At 42.9% G+C, this 19,150-nt stretch overlaps 1 protein-coding gene across 2 annotated transcripts in view; it reads right to left on the bottom strand.

The window, feature by feature from the left end:
• The window catches only part of LOC110513658 (glypican-6), a 361,504-nt gene that overhangs the window by 96,022 nt on the left and 246,332 nt on the right, over positions 1-19,150 (bottom strand). For both annotated transcript variants that reach the window (XM_090206942.1, XM_090206943.1), the window contains exon 4: positions 17,914-18,079. In XM_090206942.1, coding sequence (XP_090063068.1) covers positions 17,914-18,079 — 166 coding nt within the window. The remainder of the gene's footprint in view (positions 1-17,913; positions 18,080-19,150) is intronic.

The following is a 19,150-nucleotide window of genomic DNA, read 5'->3' on the forward strand; positions in this document are numbered from 1 at the left end:
TAGTACCAATACAATAGGCTATAGGCCTAGTACCAATACAATAGGCTATAGGCCTAGAACCAATACAATAGGCTTTAGGCCTAGTACCAATACAATAGGCTATAGGCCCAGTACCAATACAATAGGCTATAGGCCTAGTACCAATACAATAGGCTATAGACCTAGTACCAATACAATAGGCTATAGGCCTAGTACCAATACAATAGGCTATAGGCCTAGTACCAATACAATAGGCTATAGGCCCAGTACCAATACAATAGGCTATAGGCCTAGTACCAATACAATAGGCTATAGACCTAGTACCAATACAATAGGCTATAGGCCCAGTACCAATACAATAGGCTATAGGCCTAATTTTGATCCATTTGGGAGTTGACCATTTTGAAAACAGATTAGCCTACTGTTCCTAAATGGGAAATCAAATCATTGAAATGACCAGCTGTGGATTGTTTTAAATCACAAGCCCATCATAACCTACTGTCGGGAAGCGTGTAATTTCAGCAGCGCGCACGGCAAATGTGAACAAGCTGATTGTTAATTAAGGTGTGTATGAGTCTATAAAACACATCTTAAAATAGTCTGTTCACAATATTCCACAACAGAACGGCAGGAAAACACACAACAGAATAAAGACAAAGAAGGGGGCCATAATTGATGTCAGGGATGTTAGGTGATGTTACTAGATGTTAGGAGATGTCAGGTATTGTTAGGTGATATCAGGTGATGTTAGGATATGTTAAGTGATGTTAGGTGATGTTAGATGCTAGGTGATGTTAGGTGATGTTAGATGATGTTAGGTGATGTTAGATGTTAGGAGATGTTATGTGATGTTAGATGTTAGGTGATGTTAGATGTTAGGAGATGTTAGATGATGTTATGAGATGTCAGGTGATGTTAGGAGATGTTAGGTGATGTTAGGAGATGTCAGGTGATGTTAGGAGATGTTAGGATATGTCAGGAGATGTTAGGTGATATCGGGTGATGTTAGAATATGTCAGGTGATGTTAGGTGATATCAGGTGATGTTAGGAGATGTTAGGAGATGTTAGGTGATGTTAGATGCTAGGTGATGTTAGGTGATGTTACTAGATGTTAGGAGATGTCAGGTATTGTTAGGTGGTATCAGGTGATGTTAGGAGATGTTAAGTGATGTTAGGTGATATTAGATGCTAGGTGATGTTAGGTGATGTTAGATGATGTTAGCTGATGTTAGATGTTAGGAGATATTAGGTGATGTTAGATGTTAGTTGATGTTAGGAGATGTTAGATGATGTTATGAGATGTCAGGTGATGTTAGATGTTAGGAGATGTTAGGAGATGTTAGGATATGTCAGGTGATGTTAGGTGATATCGGGTGATGTTAGGATATGTCAGGTGATGTTAGGTGATATCAGGTGATGTTAGGAGATGTTAGGAGATGTTAGGTGATGTTACTAGATGTTAGGAGATGTCAGGTATTGTTAGGTGATATCAGGTGATGTTAGGAGATGTTAAGTGATGTTAGGTGATATTAGATGCTAGGTGATGTTAGGTGATGTTAGATGATGTTAGCTGATGTTAGATGTTAGGAGATATTAGGTGATGTTAGATGTTAGTTGATGTTAGGAGATGTTAGATGATGTTATGAGATGTCAGGTGATGTTAGATGTTAGGAGATGTTAGGAGATGTTAGGATATGTCAGGCGATGTTAGGTGATATCGGGTGATGTTAGGATATGTCAGGTGATGTTAGGTGATATCAGGTGATGTTAGGAGATGTTAGGAGATGTTAGGTGATGTTACTAGATGTTAGGAGATGTCAGGTATTGTTAGGTGATATCAGGTGATGTTAGGAGATGTTAAGTGATGTTAGGTGATATTAGATGCTAGGTGATGTTAGGTGATGTTAGATGATGTTAGGTGATGTTAGATGTTAGGAGATATTAGGTGATGTTAGATGTTAGTTTATGTTAGATGTTAGGAGATGTTAGAGGATGTTATGAGATGTCAGGTGATGTTAGATGTTAGGAGATGTTAGGAGATGTTAGGGGATGTCAGGTGATGTTAGGTGATATCATGTGATGTTAGGATATGTTAGGATATGTTAGGTGATGTTAGGAGATGTTAGGTGATGTTAGGAGATGTCAGGTGATGTTAGATGTTAGGAGATGTTAGGTGATGTTAGGTGATGTTAGATGTTAGGTGATGTTAGGAGATGTCAGGGATGTTAGGTGATGATAGGAGATGTCAGGAGATGTTAGGGGATGTCAGGTGATGTTAGGTGATATCATGTGATGTTAGGATATGTTAGGATATGTTAGGTGATGTAAGATTATGTTGGGCGATGTTAGGAGATGTTAGGAGATGTTAGGTCTGACTTTACCACTAATTCAACCCAGCCAGTTGCCGACCGCAGAGGAGATGTTAGGAGATGTTAGGTGATGTTAGATGTTAGGAGATGTTAGGAGATGTTAGATATTAGGTGATGTTAGGTGTTGTTAGATGTTAGGAGATGATAGGAGATGTTAGATGATAGGTGATGTTAGGTCTGACTTTACCACTAATTCAACCCAGCCAGTTGCTGACAGCAGAGCACCACATCTAGTCAGGCTGAACGACACATGTTTTTACTGTAGCTAGACAGGCTGAATGAACCAATGTTTTTAGCAAGACACCTCTGTTGCAATACGTCTGCAGGTGTTTCTCAAGTCAAAGGTCATCTGTGTTGGACGACATGTTTTATCTGAAATGAACTGCACTGTGACTTAAAGGTTGAAATGAGACCTTTAATGAATGATCTATTCTCTCCACTTTAAATCTCTACTCTTCTCTCTGAAGATTCAGACTATACAGTTCTTAAATAGTACGGTATATTTAGGACTATGTGTTAGTATTTATATTAATTCTGTGTTGGTGCTACTTCATAATAACTAGCTAACTCACAGCCAGTCCTTCGCAGAGGGCAGAGAGGGAATATCACTGACTGTAATGTTCCTAAATGGTGAGACTGTGGAGATCTAGTTACACTGGGAGACAAGCCACGCAATTAAAAAGAAATGAGCAAATAAAATCAATGCAGATCGCTTCCACTGTGGTGACAAAGGACTCAACAGAGGACAACACAGGTCTACGTCCTAATTAGGATAAATAATTAGGCAAGGAAAAGGAGGGGCAGGAATCCAATAACGGAACCAAGTGAACTTTAAAGTTGACTTTGCAATAAAATAGAAATGCATCACTCTTGAACCTCTTGATCCTTCTATCTGGCCAAAGTTGACAAAGATCTTTGACTTCCTGTGAATCCATCAGAAGTTCTCTCCAAGAAGTAGCTAAGACTCTTAACTCGAAGCAGGACTGTCTTGGTAATAGTGTAGGAGCCTGTCCTCACATGTAGGGATATTTTATCAAGGTATTATCTGAGAGGAATACAGTGGGGCAAAAAAGTATTTAGTCAGCCACCAATTGTGCAAGTTCTCCCACTTAAAATTGTAATTGTAATTTTCATAATAGGTACACTTCAACTATGACAGACAAAATGAGGGAAAAAATCCAGAAAATCACATTGTAGGATTTTTAAAAATATTTATTTGCAAATGATGGTGGAAAATAACTATTTGGTCACCTACAAACAAGCAAGATTTCTTGCTCTCACAGACCTGTAACTTCTTCTTTAAGAGGCTCCTCTGTCCTCCACTCGTTACCTGTATTAAAGGCACCTGTTTGAAATTGTTATCAGTATAAAAGACACCTGTCCACAACCTCAAACAGTCACACTCCAAACTCCACTATGGCCAAGACCAAAGAGCTGTCAAAGGACACCAGAAACAACATTGTAGACCTGCACCAGGCTGGGAAGACTGAATCTGCAATAGGTAAGCAGCTTGGTTTGAAGAAATCAACTGTGGGAGCAATTATTAGGAAATGGAAGACATACAAGACCACTGATAATCTCCCTCGATCTAGGGCTCCACGCAAGATCTTACCCCGTGGGGTCAAAATGATCACAAGAATGGTGAGCAAAAATCCCAGAACCACACGGGGGGACCTAGTGAATGGCCTGCAGAGAGCATAAGCATTCAGAACCTTTGCTATGAGACTTGCAATTGAGCTCAGGTGCATCCTGTTTCCATTGATCATCCTTGAGATGTTTCTACAACTTGATTGGAGTCCATCTGTAGTACATTTAGTTGATTGTACATGATTTGGAAAGGCACACACCTGTCTATACAAGGTCCCACAGTTGACAGTGCATGTCAGAGCAAAAACCAAACCATGAGGTCGAAGGAATTGCCTGTATAGCTCCGAGACAGGATCGTGTCGAGGCACAAATCTGGGGAAGGGCACCAAAACATTTCTGCAACTTTGAAGGTCCCCAAGAGCACAGTGGTCTCCATCATTCTTAAATGGAAGAAGTTTGAAACCACTAAGACTCGTCCTAGAGCTGGCCGCCCGGCCAAACTGAGCAATCGGGGGAGAAGGGCCTTGGTCAGGGAGGAGAACAAGAACCTGATGGTCACTCTGACAGAGCTCCTCTGTGGAGATGAGAGAACCTTCCAGAAGGACAACCATCTCTGCAGCACTCCACCAATCAGGCCTTTATGGTAGAGTGGCCAGACGGAAGCCACTCCTCAGTAAAAGGCACATGACAGCCCACTTGGAGTTTGCCAAAAGGCACCTAAAGGACACTCAGACCATGAGAAACAAGATTCTTTGGTCTGATGAAACCAAGATTGAACTCTTTGGCCTGAATGCCAAGCGTCATGTCTGGAGGAAACCTGGTACCATTCCTATGGTGAAGCATGGTGGTGGCAGCATCATGCTGAGAGGATGTTTTTCAGCGGCAGGGACTGGGAGACTAGTAAGGATTGAAGGAAGAGATTAATGGTGCAAAGTACAGGGAGATCCTTGATGAAAACCTGCTCCAGACTTTTCAGGACCTCAGACTGGGGGCGAAGGTTCACCTTCCAACAGGATAACGACCCTAAGCACACAACCAAGAGAATACAGGAGTGGCTTCGGGACAAGTCTCTGAATGTCCTTGAGTGGCCCAGCCAGAGCCAGGACTGGAACCCGATCTAAACATCTCTAGAGAGACCTGAGAATAGCTGTGGAGCGATGCTCCCCATCCAACCTGATAGAGCTTGAGAGGATCTGTAGAGAAGAATGGGAGAAACTCACCAAATACAGGTGTACCAGGCTTCTAGCGTCATACCCAAGACTCAAGGCTGTAATCGCTGCTAAAAGTACTGAGTAAAGGGTCTGAATACTTATGTAATTGTCATATTTCCGTGTTTTAAAAAAAATACATTTGAACACTTTTCTACATTATGGGTTATTGTGATGTCACTATGGGGTATTGTGATGTCAATATGGGGTGTTGTGATGTCACTATGGGGTGTTGTGATGCCACTATGGGGTATTGTGATGTCACTATGGGGTGTTGTGATGTCACTATGGGGTGTTGTGATGCCACTATGGGGTATTGTGATGTCACTATGGGGTGTTGTGACGTCATTATGGGGTATTGTGATGTCACTATGGGGTATTGTGATGTCACTATGGGGTATTGTGATGTCATTATGGGGTGTTGTGATGTCACTATGGGGTATTGTGATGTCACTATGGGGTATTGTGATGTCATTATGGGGTGTTGTGATGTCACTATGGGGTATTGTGATGTCAGTATGGGGTATTGTGATGTCACTATGGGGTATTGTGATGCCATTATGGGGTATTGTGATGTCACTATGGGGTATTGTGATGTCACTATGGGGTATTGTGATGCCATTATGGGGTATTGTGATGCCATTATGGGGTATTGTGATGCCATTATGGGGTATTGTGATGTCACTATGGGGTATTGTGATGTCACTATGGGGTATTGTGATGCCATTATGGGGTATTGTGTGTAGATTGATGAGGGGGAAAATACAATTTAATCAATTTCAGAATAAGGCAGTAATGTAACGAAATGTTTTAAAAAGTCAAGGGGTCTGAATACTTTCTGAATGCACTTTGACAATAACAATGTATAACGTAGCTATGTTAGGTTGAAGTAACTAACAATGCATTATAAACTAGCTATGTTAAGTTGAAGTAACTCACAATACAATATAAAGTAGCTATGTTAGGTTGAAGTAACTAACAATGCATTATAAACTAGCTATGTTAAGTTGAAGTAACTCACAATACAATATAAAGTAGCTATGTTAGGTTGAAGTAACTAACAATGCATTATAAACTAGCTATGTTAAGTTGAAGTAACTCACAATACAATATAAAGTAGCTATGTTAGGTTGAAGTAACTAACAATGCATTATAAACTAGCTATGTTAAGTTGAAGTAACTCACAATACAATATAAAGTAGCTTTGTTAGGTTGAAGTAACTAACAATACAATATAAAGTAGCTATGTTAAGTTGAAGTAACTAACATTACATTATAGAGTTGCTATGTTAAGTTGAAGTAACTAACAATACATTATAGAGTAGCTATGTTAAGTTGAAGTAACTAACAATACATTATAGAGTAGCTAATGTAGCAATATAAACGTGTGATCACGTTATGACTTTGAGGTGGTATATATAGTAGGACTAGGGTATGCATAATGATAGGGAGCCTGCCACCCCGCTCTCTCCCCTGGGATTTCCCACGGAGGTGAGGACATGAGAGATGATGAGGACGTGTCTGTCCTGATCCAGAGCTGAGGCCGGGTGTCATGGGGCCCGCATGTGACTGATGATCTGGTGTCACTCATCAGGAAATAACATGAATCTTCACAGACTCACGTACACACACAGAGACACATTCAAACACACACACACACGCTGGCCAATAAATTATATCCCGCCATGACCTCATCCGCACATCTCTCGATGACAATGTCACTGCTTAAAGCTGAGCGCCTGGCACCATGCCTAACTATATACACACCTAGCTACAATACACTGACCTAGCTATATACACACCTAGCTATATACACACCTAGCTATATACACACCTAGCTACAATACACTGATCTAGCTATATATACACCTAACTACAATACACTGATCTAGCTATAAACACACCTACCTATATACACACCTAGCTACAATACACTGACCTAGCTATATACACACCTAGCTATATACACACCTAACTATATATACACCTAGCTACAATACACTGATCTAGCTATATATACACCTAACTACAATACACTGATCTAGCTATAAACACACCTAACTATATACACACCTAGCTACAATACACTGACCTAGCTATATACACACCTAACTATATACACACCTAACTATATACACACCTAGCTACAGTACACTGACCTAGCTATAAACACACCTAGCTACAATACATTGACCTAGCTATATACACACCTAGCTATATACACACCTAACTATATACACACCTAGCTACAATACACTGACCTAGCTATATACACACCTAGCTACAATACACTGATCTAGCTATATACACACCTAGCTATATACACACCTAGCTATATACACCCCTAGCTACAATACACTGACCTAGCTATATACACACCTAGTTATATAGACACCTAGCTACAATACACTGACCTAGCTATATACACACCTAGCTATATACACACCTAGCTAATATATACTGACCTAGCTACAATTGACTGACCTAGCTACAATACACACCTAGTTACAATACACTGACCTAGCTATATAGACACCTAGCGATATACACTGACCTAGTTACAATACACTGATCTAGCTATATACACACCTAGCTATATACACACCTAGCTACAATACAATGATCTAGCTATATACACACCTAGCTATATACACACCTAGCTGCAATACACTGGCCTAGCTACAATACACTGACCTAGCTACAATACACACCTAGCTACAATACACTGACCTAGCTATATACACACCTAGCTATATACACACCTAGCTACAATACACTGACCTAGCTAAAATACACACCTAGCTTTATACACACCTAGTTACAATACACTGACCTAGCTATATACACACCAAGCTACAACACACACCTAGCTACAATACACAACTAGCTACAATACACACCCAGCTATATACACACCTAGTTACAATATACTGACCTAGCTACAATACACACCTAGCTACAATACACACCTAGCTACAATACACACCTAGCTACAATACACTGACCTAGCTACAATACACACCTAGCTACAATACACACCTAGCTACAATACACTGACCTAGCTATATACACACATAGCTACAATACACTGACCTAGCTACAATACACTGACCTAGCTACAATACACTGACCTAGCTATATACACATCTAGCTACAATACACAACTAGCTACAATACACACCTAGCACACATGTTGACTCTAGTGTTCCATAGTCCTACATGTTGACTCTAGTGTCCCATAGTCCTACATGTTGACTCTAGTGTTCCATAGTCCTACATGTTGACTCTAGTGTTCCGTATTCCTACATGTTGACTCTAGTGTTCCGTATTCCTACATGTTGACTCTAGTGTTCCATAGTCCTACATGTTGACTCTAGTGTTCCGTATTCCTACATGTTGACTCTAGTGTTCCATAGTCCTACATGTTGACTCTAGTGTTCCGTATTCCTACATGTTGACTCTAGTGTTCCATAGTCCTACATGTTGACTCTAGTGTTCCATAGTCCTACATGTTGACTCTAGTGTCCTACATGTTGACTCTAGTGTTCCATAGTCCTACATGTTGACTCTAGTGTTCCGTATTCCTACATGTTGACTCTAGTGTTCCATAGTCCTACATGTTGACTCTAGTGTTCCATAGTCTTACATGTTGACTCTAGTGTCCTACATGTTGACTCTAGTGTTCCATAGTCCTACATGTTGACTCTAGTGTTCCATAGTCCTACATGTTGACTCTAGTGTTCCATATTCCTACATGTTGACTCTAGTGTTCCATAGTCCTACATGTTGACTCTAGTGTTCCATAGTCCTACATGTTGACTCTAGTGTTCCATAGTCCTACTTGTTGACTCTAGTGTTCCATATTCCTACATGTTGACTCTAGTGTTCCATAGTCCTACATGTTGACTCTAGTGTTCCATAGTCCTACATGTTGACTCTAGTGTTCCATAGTCCTACATGTTGACTCTAGTGTTCCGTATTCCTACATGTTGACTCTAGTGTTCCATAGTCCTACATGTTGACTCTACTGTTCCGTATTCCTACATGTTGACTCTAGTGTCCCATAGTCCTACATGTTGACTCTAGTGTTCCATAGTCCTACATGTTGACTCTAGTGTTCCATAGTCCTACATGTTGACTCTAGTGTTCCGTATTCCTACATGTTGACTCTAGTGTCCTACATGTTGACTTTAGTGTTTCATAGTCCTTCATGTTGACTCTAGTGTCCCATAGTCCTACATGTTGACTCTAGTGTTCCATAGTCCTACATGTTGACTCTAGTGTCCCATAGTCCTACATGTTGACTCTAGTGTTCTACATGTTGACTCTAGTGTCCCATAGTCCTACATGTTGACTCTAGTGTCCCATAGTCCTACATGTTGACTCTAGTGTTCTACATGTTGACTCTAGTGTTCCATAGTCCTACATGTTGACTCTAGTGTCCCATAGTCCTACATGTTGACTCTAGTGTTTCATAGTCCTACATGTTGACTCTAGTGTTCCATAGTCCTACATGTTGACTCTAGTGTTCCATAGTCTTACATGTTGACTCTAGTGTCCTACATGTTGACTCTAGTGTTCCATAGTCCTACATGTTGACTCTAGTGTCCCATAGTCCTACATGTTGACTCTAGTTTTCCATAGGTCTACATGTGCATTCTGGGAAACAAAGCAAAGCATCATGCCTATTCTTCTGCCTAAATTCCCTTTCCCCTCCATATCTCACTCACTCCACTGTGTTCCGACTGCTCTCTCTACACACACGTCATGATTGCACAAACAGACTCCCGTTAAGCCTACAGAAATAAATGCCTGTAAAAACGTATCTAACTGATAAAACCCACAAGGGAATTCACAAGCGAAGTTCCTGGTTTTTATCATGAATTCAAAATGGACTGGTTGATTGAAGTTGGGAAATATGTGCTCCAACAACTGGAGCTTCCGTTGTTGAAATAATTGCGTTCAGTCTATTTCCTGCTGAGACTACTTTTAGACCTGCTAGTGCCTTTTAGAATTGGTTAGCCTAGGGTTCGGTTATAACCACTCTAAACATCTGTTCCACGCTGAAAATATGCACAAACGTTAGTTTGTTAAAGACAAAGAGCGTATTTTCATCAGGATGATGGTTGTTTTGTTTTACACTCCCACTTTTAGACAAAGTCAGGCGCCCGTGAGTACAGCTACATTGTTTAATCTGCAGGGGGGATAAATCAGGGTCACACAGAGTGTTTCTGGGTAGACTTAAACAAATCTACTTGGAAACAAAAGTACCCACCTCACACACGTGGTTATGGGCTTAACAAAAAGAAGACCCCCTTACCTGGTATGTCAGATACAGAGTTGAAATACATTATATTTTCAGTTCATACACGTACATCAGAGAAGACTGACGTAACATAAAGCCGGGTTGACATCGAAAACAGCGGATTTTCACCATGGTTTTCGAAGCAATGATGATTATTAATTATGAAAGGATGAAAAATATGAGCAACATTCCAGCCACGAGGCCACGAGGTCGTTTGACTGCAGGAAAGGCCTGCGTACATCCACATGTGTTAGGTAGAGCAGTCAGGACTATGGTTGTGACAGAGAGGTCATCTATTGGTCCCCAGTGACTGTGACATCATAATCAAATTTAAATCACAGTGGTTAAACTCTCACAGGTCAAAGGTGGGCTTAATCTCCTAGGCAACCAGGGATGGGGGAAAACCTGACTAAATACCATAAAGATCAATGTACCAAAATTAACTACAAAATAAACAGCAAAATAATTGTATTACAAAATACTTGTTTTTTTTAGTAATTTATTGAATTAAAATACTTGTATTTTGTATTTTCATGTGCAAGTAGCCAGAACAACAACATTCTCAGCAACAGTTACAAAAACATACTGTCATATGTTGTTGTTTATCTTCATTTAGCGAGTCACTCTGGATAACAGCGTCTGCTACATGTGAAAATGAACATACCAAAATGACCTGCAAAGCACACTGGGTATTATTATGGGAGAGATCGTTAGAATAATACTCAGCATGTTTTACAATTGTTAATTTGTACATATCCATTTTTTATTTAGTTAATTTAGCTCTTATCACACCATAGTGCCATCAGAATCCGTGTACGGTTCGTCCAATCCATGTCCGTCCGATTTCTGATACCAATACAGGGTGAAATGGGGGCCACAAAATGTTAACCGCTTTTTAAAAAAAGGTATAGAAATGTATTTTGGAAATATAAATTATAGCTCTCGAAAGCATCTTGTTACAAAATACATAGGAATGTAGATCAGCCCAGTATAACATAATATAAACCCGGCGTTTATAAAATACTCCGAATTAATTGAAATACATATTTAATCAAATACATGTCACAGAAATACTGCCCATCTCTGTACACAACAACACATCCCAATTTACACCCTATTCACTACATAGCGATAGTGCACTGCTTTTGACCAGTCGTATGGGCCCTATATGGGGAATAGGGTGCTATTTGGGATACAGTGAGTGGTTTAGAGTTTGGGACCGTTTACTGCTCAGAACCAACGCCTCTCAGTCTCTCTGTCTCTCTCTCTCAGTCTCTCTCTGCTCTCTCTCTCTCTCTCTCTCTCTCTCTCTGTCTCTCTCTCTCTCTCTCTGTCGCTCTCTCTCTCTCTGTCTCTCTCTCTGTCTCTCTCTCTCTCTCTCTCTCTCTGTCTCTCTCTCTCTGCTCTCTCTCTCTCTCTCTCTCTTTGTCTCTCTCTCTGCTCTCTCTCTCTCTCTCTCTGTCTCTCTCTGTTCTACTGTTCTAAATATTCCGACTGATAAGTTTTCTTATCAAGTCCAATTTGTAAAAACATTGAGAGATACAGAAAAGTCCAATTTGTAAAAAGAGAGCGAAATAAGGCCAAAATGTGGAGAACAGAGAATGACTCTTAGGAGTGATGTCTTTCTCTACAGACAGACGAGGATCAGAAAGAGACAAAGAGAAAGAGAAAGGAGAGACTTCTATTCATCTCACAAAAGGCCTCTGTCTCTCTGCTCAATGAGCACCAGTGGACTCACTCACTGGGTATTTGACCTGTGAATCTTGTTCTCTCTCTCTGCCAGAGTCTTAAGAGATAAATATATGAACGTGATGGATGGATTCACATTTCTGTGCCACACTTGAGTAGCATAAAACCCATTCTGAATATCTCAACAGTCATTTTTTGTTTGTTTCTGTGATAAGCCGATTTCATGTTAAACTTCACATCTGGCTTTGAAAAAGCCTCTAAATATCCAATTAATCACAACTCTCATTCCAACGTATGAAACGGTGTCCGTAAAGAAACACATCCCACATTTCCCAAAAGACTCACATCTCCCTCTCTAACTTTAAACATCAGCTATCTGAGCAGCTAACCGATCGCTGCAGTTGGAGACTCATATCTCCCTCTCTAACTTTAAACATCTGCTATCTGAGCAGCTACCCGATCGCTGCAGTTGGAGACTCACATCTCCCTCTCTAACTTTAAACATCAGCTATCTGAGCAGCTACCCGATCACTGCAGTTGGAGACTCATATCTCCCTCTCTAACTTTAAACATCTGCTATCTGAGCAGCTACCCGATCGCTGCAGTTGGAGACTCACATCTCCCTCTCTAACTTTAAACATCTGCTATCTGAGCAGCTACCCGATTGCTGCAGCTGTGCAGCCCATCTGTAAATAGCCCATCCAACTACCTCATCCCCATATTGTTTTTATTTACTTTTCTGCTCTTTTGCACACCAGTGTTTCTACTTGCTCATCATCATCTGCTCATCTATCACTCCAGTGTTAATCTGCTAAATTGTAATTACTTTGCTACTATGGCCTATTTATTGCCTTACTTCCATTTGCACACACTATATATAGACTTTCTTATTTTTCTACTGTATTATTGACTGTATGTTTGTTTATTCCATGTGTAACTCTGTGTCGTTGTTGTGTGTCGAACTGCTTTGCTTTATCTTGGCCAGGTCACAGATGTAAATGAGAAATTGTTCTCAACTAGCCCTACCTGGTTAAATAAAGGTGAAATAAAAAAATAAATCCCAAAATGTGAAGCTTTTGCGTTAACAAACATAGAGCATGTGACGCCTCAACACAACAACATTCTAGAGAAAGGGGCTGAGAGTTTCCCCTTAGCGAGGGTGGAGAGTTAGTTTCCACTTAGCGAGGGTGGAGAGTTAGTTTCCTCTTAGCGAGGGTGGAGAGTTAGTTTCCCCTTAGCGAGGGTGGAGAGTTAGTTTCCCCTTAGTGAGGGTGGAGAGTTAGTTTCCCCTTAGCGAGGGTGGAGAGTTAGTTTCCCCTTAGCGAGGGTGGAAAGTTAGTTTCCCCTTAGCGAGGGTGGAGAGTTAGTTTCCCCTTAGTGAGGGTGGAGAGTTAGTTTCCACTTAGCGAGGGTGGAGAGTTAGTTTCCCCTTAGCGAGGGTGGAGAGTTAGTTTTAGAGATGAACTGTAAAGAAGTTAAAGTGGCTTTATTCGTATCCTAAAGGCCCAGCAGGCTGCTGACCAATCCAATGCTATTGATAGTGGCATTTTAAAGCATGAAGAGCCAAGCCTGCACGGTCTGCACGGTAAACGCACCACGTACAGAGAGAAAGGCACACAGAGACGGAGGTTCACACCGTCACAAGCAACAAGCCTCCTGTCATAAGGGTTGTTTTAGGGACAACGAGAGTCACACAGCAGATCTATAAATATCTACAATGCAGAGAGAGAGAGAATCAGAGAGACTATGGCATCAGTTCTAATGCAACCCATCGACCACGGACCTGTTATGCTTCCCGAGTCTCAAACGCCAGCCTATTCCTTCTGTAAGTGCCCTACTTTAGACCAGAGCCCACGTGTAACAGGGTGTCAATATGTTAGGGAACAGTGGGCCATTTGGGATGCGGAGGTTTGTCTTTCCAAAAAGCAGATCAATATCAGTTGTGAAGCCTCACTGTATTGGCTAATGGAGAGCAGCGTTGACAGAGAAGATGAATAGAAAAGGCCAAGAAACGTCACAATAGGACCCTTTTATGCAGCAGAGAGAGAACGCTCCCCCAGGGTTCCCTGTTCTAATTGAAACTGAACACTTCACTCCTTCTGAAACACAAACTATCTCTGTTATAACAGCCTAACTAAATTAAAAACACACTATTTATATATGCCCAAGGCTCTGTTCATCAAACAAGATTCCTCACTCTGTTGCGACTGTAGTTTTCATATTAAATGTCTTGTATAAGAGCCGTCGGCAGCCATACTCTGCCTTGTTCCCTTTGAACAAGATGAAAACTTTTTAGCGTTTAGCCGAGATGTGAGATCTCACTCTGCGCTGCGGCCTGTGTTGGGTCTGTGTTGTGTTGGGTCTGTGTTGTGTTGGGTCTGTGTTGGGTCTGTGTTGGGTATGTGTTGTGTTGGGTCTGTGTTGTGTTGGGTCTGTGTTGTGCTGTGTTGGGTCTGTGCTGTGTTGGGTCTGTGTTGTGTTGGGTCTGTGTTGTGTTGGGTCTGTGTTGGGTCTGTGTTGGGTATGTGTTGTGTTGGGTCTGTGTTGTGTTGGGTCTGTGTTGTGTTGGGTCTGTGTTGGGTCTGTGTTGGGTTGGGTCTGTGCTGTGTTGGGTCTGTGTTGTGTTGAGTCTGTGCTGTGTTGGGTCTGTGTTGGGTCTGTGCTGTGTTGGGTCTGTGCTGTGTTGGGTCTGTGCTGTGTTGGGTCTGTGCTGTGTTGGGTCTGTGTTGTGTTGGGTCTGTGTTGGGTCTGTGTTGTGTTGGGTCTGTGTTGGGTCTGTGTTGTGTTGTGTTGGGTCTGTGCTGTGTTGGGTCTGTGCTGTGTTGGGTCTGTGTTGGGTATGTGTTGTGTTGGGTCTGTACTGTGTTGGGTCTGTGTTGGGTCTGTGCTGTGTTGGGTCTGTGTTGGGTCTGTGTTGTGTTGAGTATGTGTTGTGTTGGGTCTGTGCTGTGTTGGGTCTGTGCTGTGTTGGGTCTGTGCTGTGTTGGGTCTGTGTTGTGTTGGGTCTGTGTTGGGTCTGTGTTGTGTTGGGTCTGTGTTGGGTCTGTGTTGTGTTGGGTCTGTGTTGGGTCTATGTTGTGTTGGGTATGTGTTGTGTTGGGTCTGTACTGTGTTAGGTCTGTGCTGTGTTGGGTCTGTGCTGTGTTGGGTCTGTGCTGTGTTGGGTCTGTGTTGTGTTGGGTCTGTGTTGGGTCTGTGTTGTGTTGGGTCTGTGCTGTGTTGGGTCTGTGCTGTGTTGGGTCTGTGTTGGGTCTGTGCTGTGTTGGGTCTGTGTTGTGTTGGGTTTGTGCTGTGTTGGGTCTGTGTTGTGTTGTGTTGGGTCTGTGCTGTGTTGGGTCTGTGTTGTGTTGTGTTGGGTCTGTGCTGTGTTGGGTCTGTGCTGTGTTGGGTCTGTGTTGGGTCTGTGCTGTGTTGGGTCTGTGTTGTGTTGGGTTTGTGCTGTGTTGGGTCTGTGTTGTGTTGTGTTGGGTCTGTGCTGTGTTGGGTCTGTGCTGTGTTGGGTCTGTGTTGTGTTGTGTTGGGTCTGTGTTGTGTTGGGTCTGTGTTGTGTTGTGTTGGGTCTGTGCTGTGTTGGGTCTGTTCTGTGTTGGGTCGTCTCCTGGTCGTCGGGACAACAGTTTTGTCAGACACACACATACATAGACACAGGACTCAGAAGTGATGTTTGCTGACCTCTGTTGAGACTCGTCTTTAAAATACACCCCACTGTTTTCAGATCCTGCTGCAAGAGGGATCGTACCATCTCCCTCACAAATTAACCCATGTTCCCTATATAGTGCACTAACTTTGACCAGAATAGACCACTAAATAGAGAATAGGGTGTCATTTTGTACGAAGAATATAGCTGCCTCCCCCAGTCCCCATTACAGAGGAGGGCTTGAGAACAGCTCCTTAATGAAACATTACCCACCGTGCAGACCCAGCATGGAACACCAAACAGAAGGGGTTTCCTTCCGACCAGCAGGGACCAGGGTTTAGTTATCAGGCTCTAACAGCAGGGTTTAGTTATCAGGCTCTAACAGCAGTGACCAGGGTTTAGTTATCAGGCTCTAACAGCAGAGACCAGGGTTTAGTTATCAGGCTCTAACAGCAGGGACCAGGGTTTAGTTATCAGGCTCTAACAGCAGGGACCAGGGTTTAGTTATCAGGCTCTAACAGCAGTGTTTAGTTATCAGGCTCTAACAGCAGGGTTTAGTTATCAGGCTCTAACAGCAGGGACCGGGGTTTAGTCATCAGGCTCTAACAGCAGGGGCCAGGGTTTAGTTATCAGGCTCTAACAGCAGGGACCAGGGTTTAGTTATCAGGCTCTAACAGCAGGGACCAGGGTTTAGTTATCAGGCTCTAACAGCAGGGACCAGGGTTTAGTTATCAGGCTCTAACAGCAGGGACCAGGGTTTAGTTATCAGGCTCTAACAGCAGGGACCAGGGTTTAGTTATCAGGCTCTAACAGCAGGGACCAGGGTTTAGTTATCAGGCTCTAACAGCAGGGACCAGGGTTTAGTTATCAGGCTCTAACAGCAGGGTTTAGTTATCAGGCTCTAACAGCAGGGACCAGGGTTTAGTTATCAGGCTCTAACAGCAGGGACCAGGGTTTAGATATCAGGCTCTAACAGCAGGGACCAGGGTTTAGTTATAAGGCTCTGACAGCAGGGTTTAGTTATCAGGCTCTAACAGCAGGGACCAGGGTTTAGTTATGAGGCTCTGACAGCAGGGACCAGGGTTTAGTTATCAGGCTCTAACAGCAGGGTTTAGTTATAAGGCTCTAACAGCAGGGACCATGGTTTAGTTATCAGGCTCTAACAGCAGGGTTTAGTTATCAGGCTCTAACAGCAGGAACCAGGGTTTAGTTATCAGGCTCTGACAGCAGGGACCAGGGTTTAGTTATCAGGCTCTAACAGCAGGGTTTAGTTATCAGGCTCTAACAACAGGGACCAGGGTTTAGTTATCAGGCTCTAACAGCAGGGTTTAGTTATAAGGCTCTAACAGCAGGGACCAGGGTTTAGTTATCAGGCTCTAACAGCAGGGACCAGGGTTTAGTTATCAGGCTCTAACAGCAGTGTTTAGTTATCAGGCTCTAACAGCAGGGTTTAGTTATCAGGCTCTAACAGCAGGGACCGGGGTTTAGTCATCAGGCTCTAACAGCAGGGGCCAGGGTTTAGTTATCAGGCTCTAACAGCAGGGACCAGGGTTTAGTTATCAGGCTCTAACAGCAGGGACCAGGGTTTAGTTATCAGGCTCTAACAGCGGGGACCAGGGTTTAGTTATCAGGCTCTAACAGCAGGGACCAGGGTTTAGTTATCAGGCTCTAACAGCAGGGACCAGGGTTTAGTTATCAGGCTCTAACAGCAGGGACCAGGGTTTAGTTATCAGGCTCTAACAGCAGGGGCCAGGGTTTAGTTATCAGGCTCTAACAGCAGGGACCAGGGTTTAGTTATCAGGCTCTAACAGCAGGGACCAGGGTTTAGTTATCAGGCTCTAACAGCAGGGACCAGGGTTTAGTTATGAGGCTCTAACAGCAGGGACCAGGGTTTAGTTATCAGGCTCTAACAGCAGGGACCAGGGTTTAGTTATCAGGCTCTAACAGCAGGGACCAGGGTTTAGTTTGAAAGACACCACTCGCCCAGGCACAACAAACACACACACACACACACACACACACACACACACACACACACACACACACACACACACACACACATACACACACACACACACACACAGAGAGAGAGAGAGAGAGAGAGAGAGAGAGAGAGGACATATCATGTGTTTTCTCACCTATGAAGAGGTTCCACTCGGGATCTAGGTCAGCCTGGTTAGCCAGACAGCCTCTCATCACATTATGGCAGTAGTTATGACAGGGCTTCAGCCCAGGCAGACCCCTGCAGTACGGACAGTACAGCATCTTAGTCAGGGCCCTGATGCAGGCGGGGGCCACATTCACCTTGGGGGAGAGAGAAACATGTTGGAGATAAATGACTTATGTTGCCTTGTCATGTCTACCAGGCTAGAGGATCACCTCTCACACAGTATCTGGGTTAAGGATAGTACCAGGCTAGAGGATCACATCTCACACAGTATCTGGGTTAAGGATAGTATCAGGCTAGAGGATCACCTCTCACACAGTATCTGGGTTAAGGATAGTACCAAGCTAGAGGATCACCTCTCACACAGTATCTGGGTTAAGGATAGTACCAGGCTAGAGGATCACCTCTCACACAGTATCTGGGTTAAGGATAGTACCAGGCTAGAGGATCACCTCTCACACAGTATCTGGGTTAAGGATAGTACCAAGCTAGAGGATCACCTTTCACACAGTATCTGGGTTAAGGATAGTACCAAGCTAGAGGATCACCTCTCACACAGTATCTGGGTTAAGGATAGTACCAGGCTAGAGGATCACCTCTCACACAGTATCTGGGTTAAGGATAGTACCAGGCTAGAGGATCACATCTCACACAGTATCTGGGTTAAGGATAGTATCAGGCTAGAGGATCACCTCTCACACAGTATCTGGGTTAAGGATAGTACCAAGCTAGAGGATCACCTCTCACACAGTATCTGGGTTAAGGATAGTACCAGGCTAGAGGATCACCTCTCACACAGTATCTGGGTTAAGGATAGTACCAGGCTAGAGGATCACCTCTCACACAGTATCTGGGTTAAGGATAGTACCAAGCTAGAGGATCACCTCTCACACAGTATCTGGGTTAAGGATAGTACCAAGCTAGAGGATCACCTCTCACACAGTATCTGGGTTAAGGATAGTACCAGGCTAGAGGATCACCTCTCACACAGTATCTGGGTTAAGGATAGTACCAGGCTAGAGGATCACCTCTCACACAGTATCTGGGTTAAGGATAGTACCAGGCTAGAGGATCACCTCTCACACAGTATCTGGGTTAAGGATAGTACCAAGCTAGAGGATCACCTCTCACACAGTATCTGGGTTAAGGATAGTACCAGGCTAGAGGATCACCTCTCACACAGTATCTGGGTTAAGGATAGTACCAGG

Source organism: Oncorhynchus mykiss, chromosome 18 (assembly GCF_057628025.1).
Source record: "Oncorhynchus mykiss isolate SJ-2025 chromosome 18, ASM5762802v1, whole genome shotgun sequence".
Classification (NCBI taxonomy): domain Eukaryota; kingdom Metazoa; phylum Chordata; class Actinopteri; order Salmoniformes; family Salmonidae; genus Oncorhynchus; species Oncorhynchus mykiss.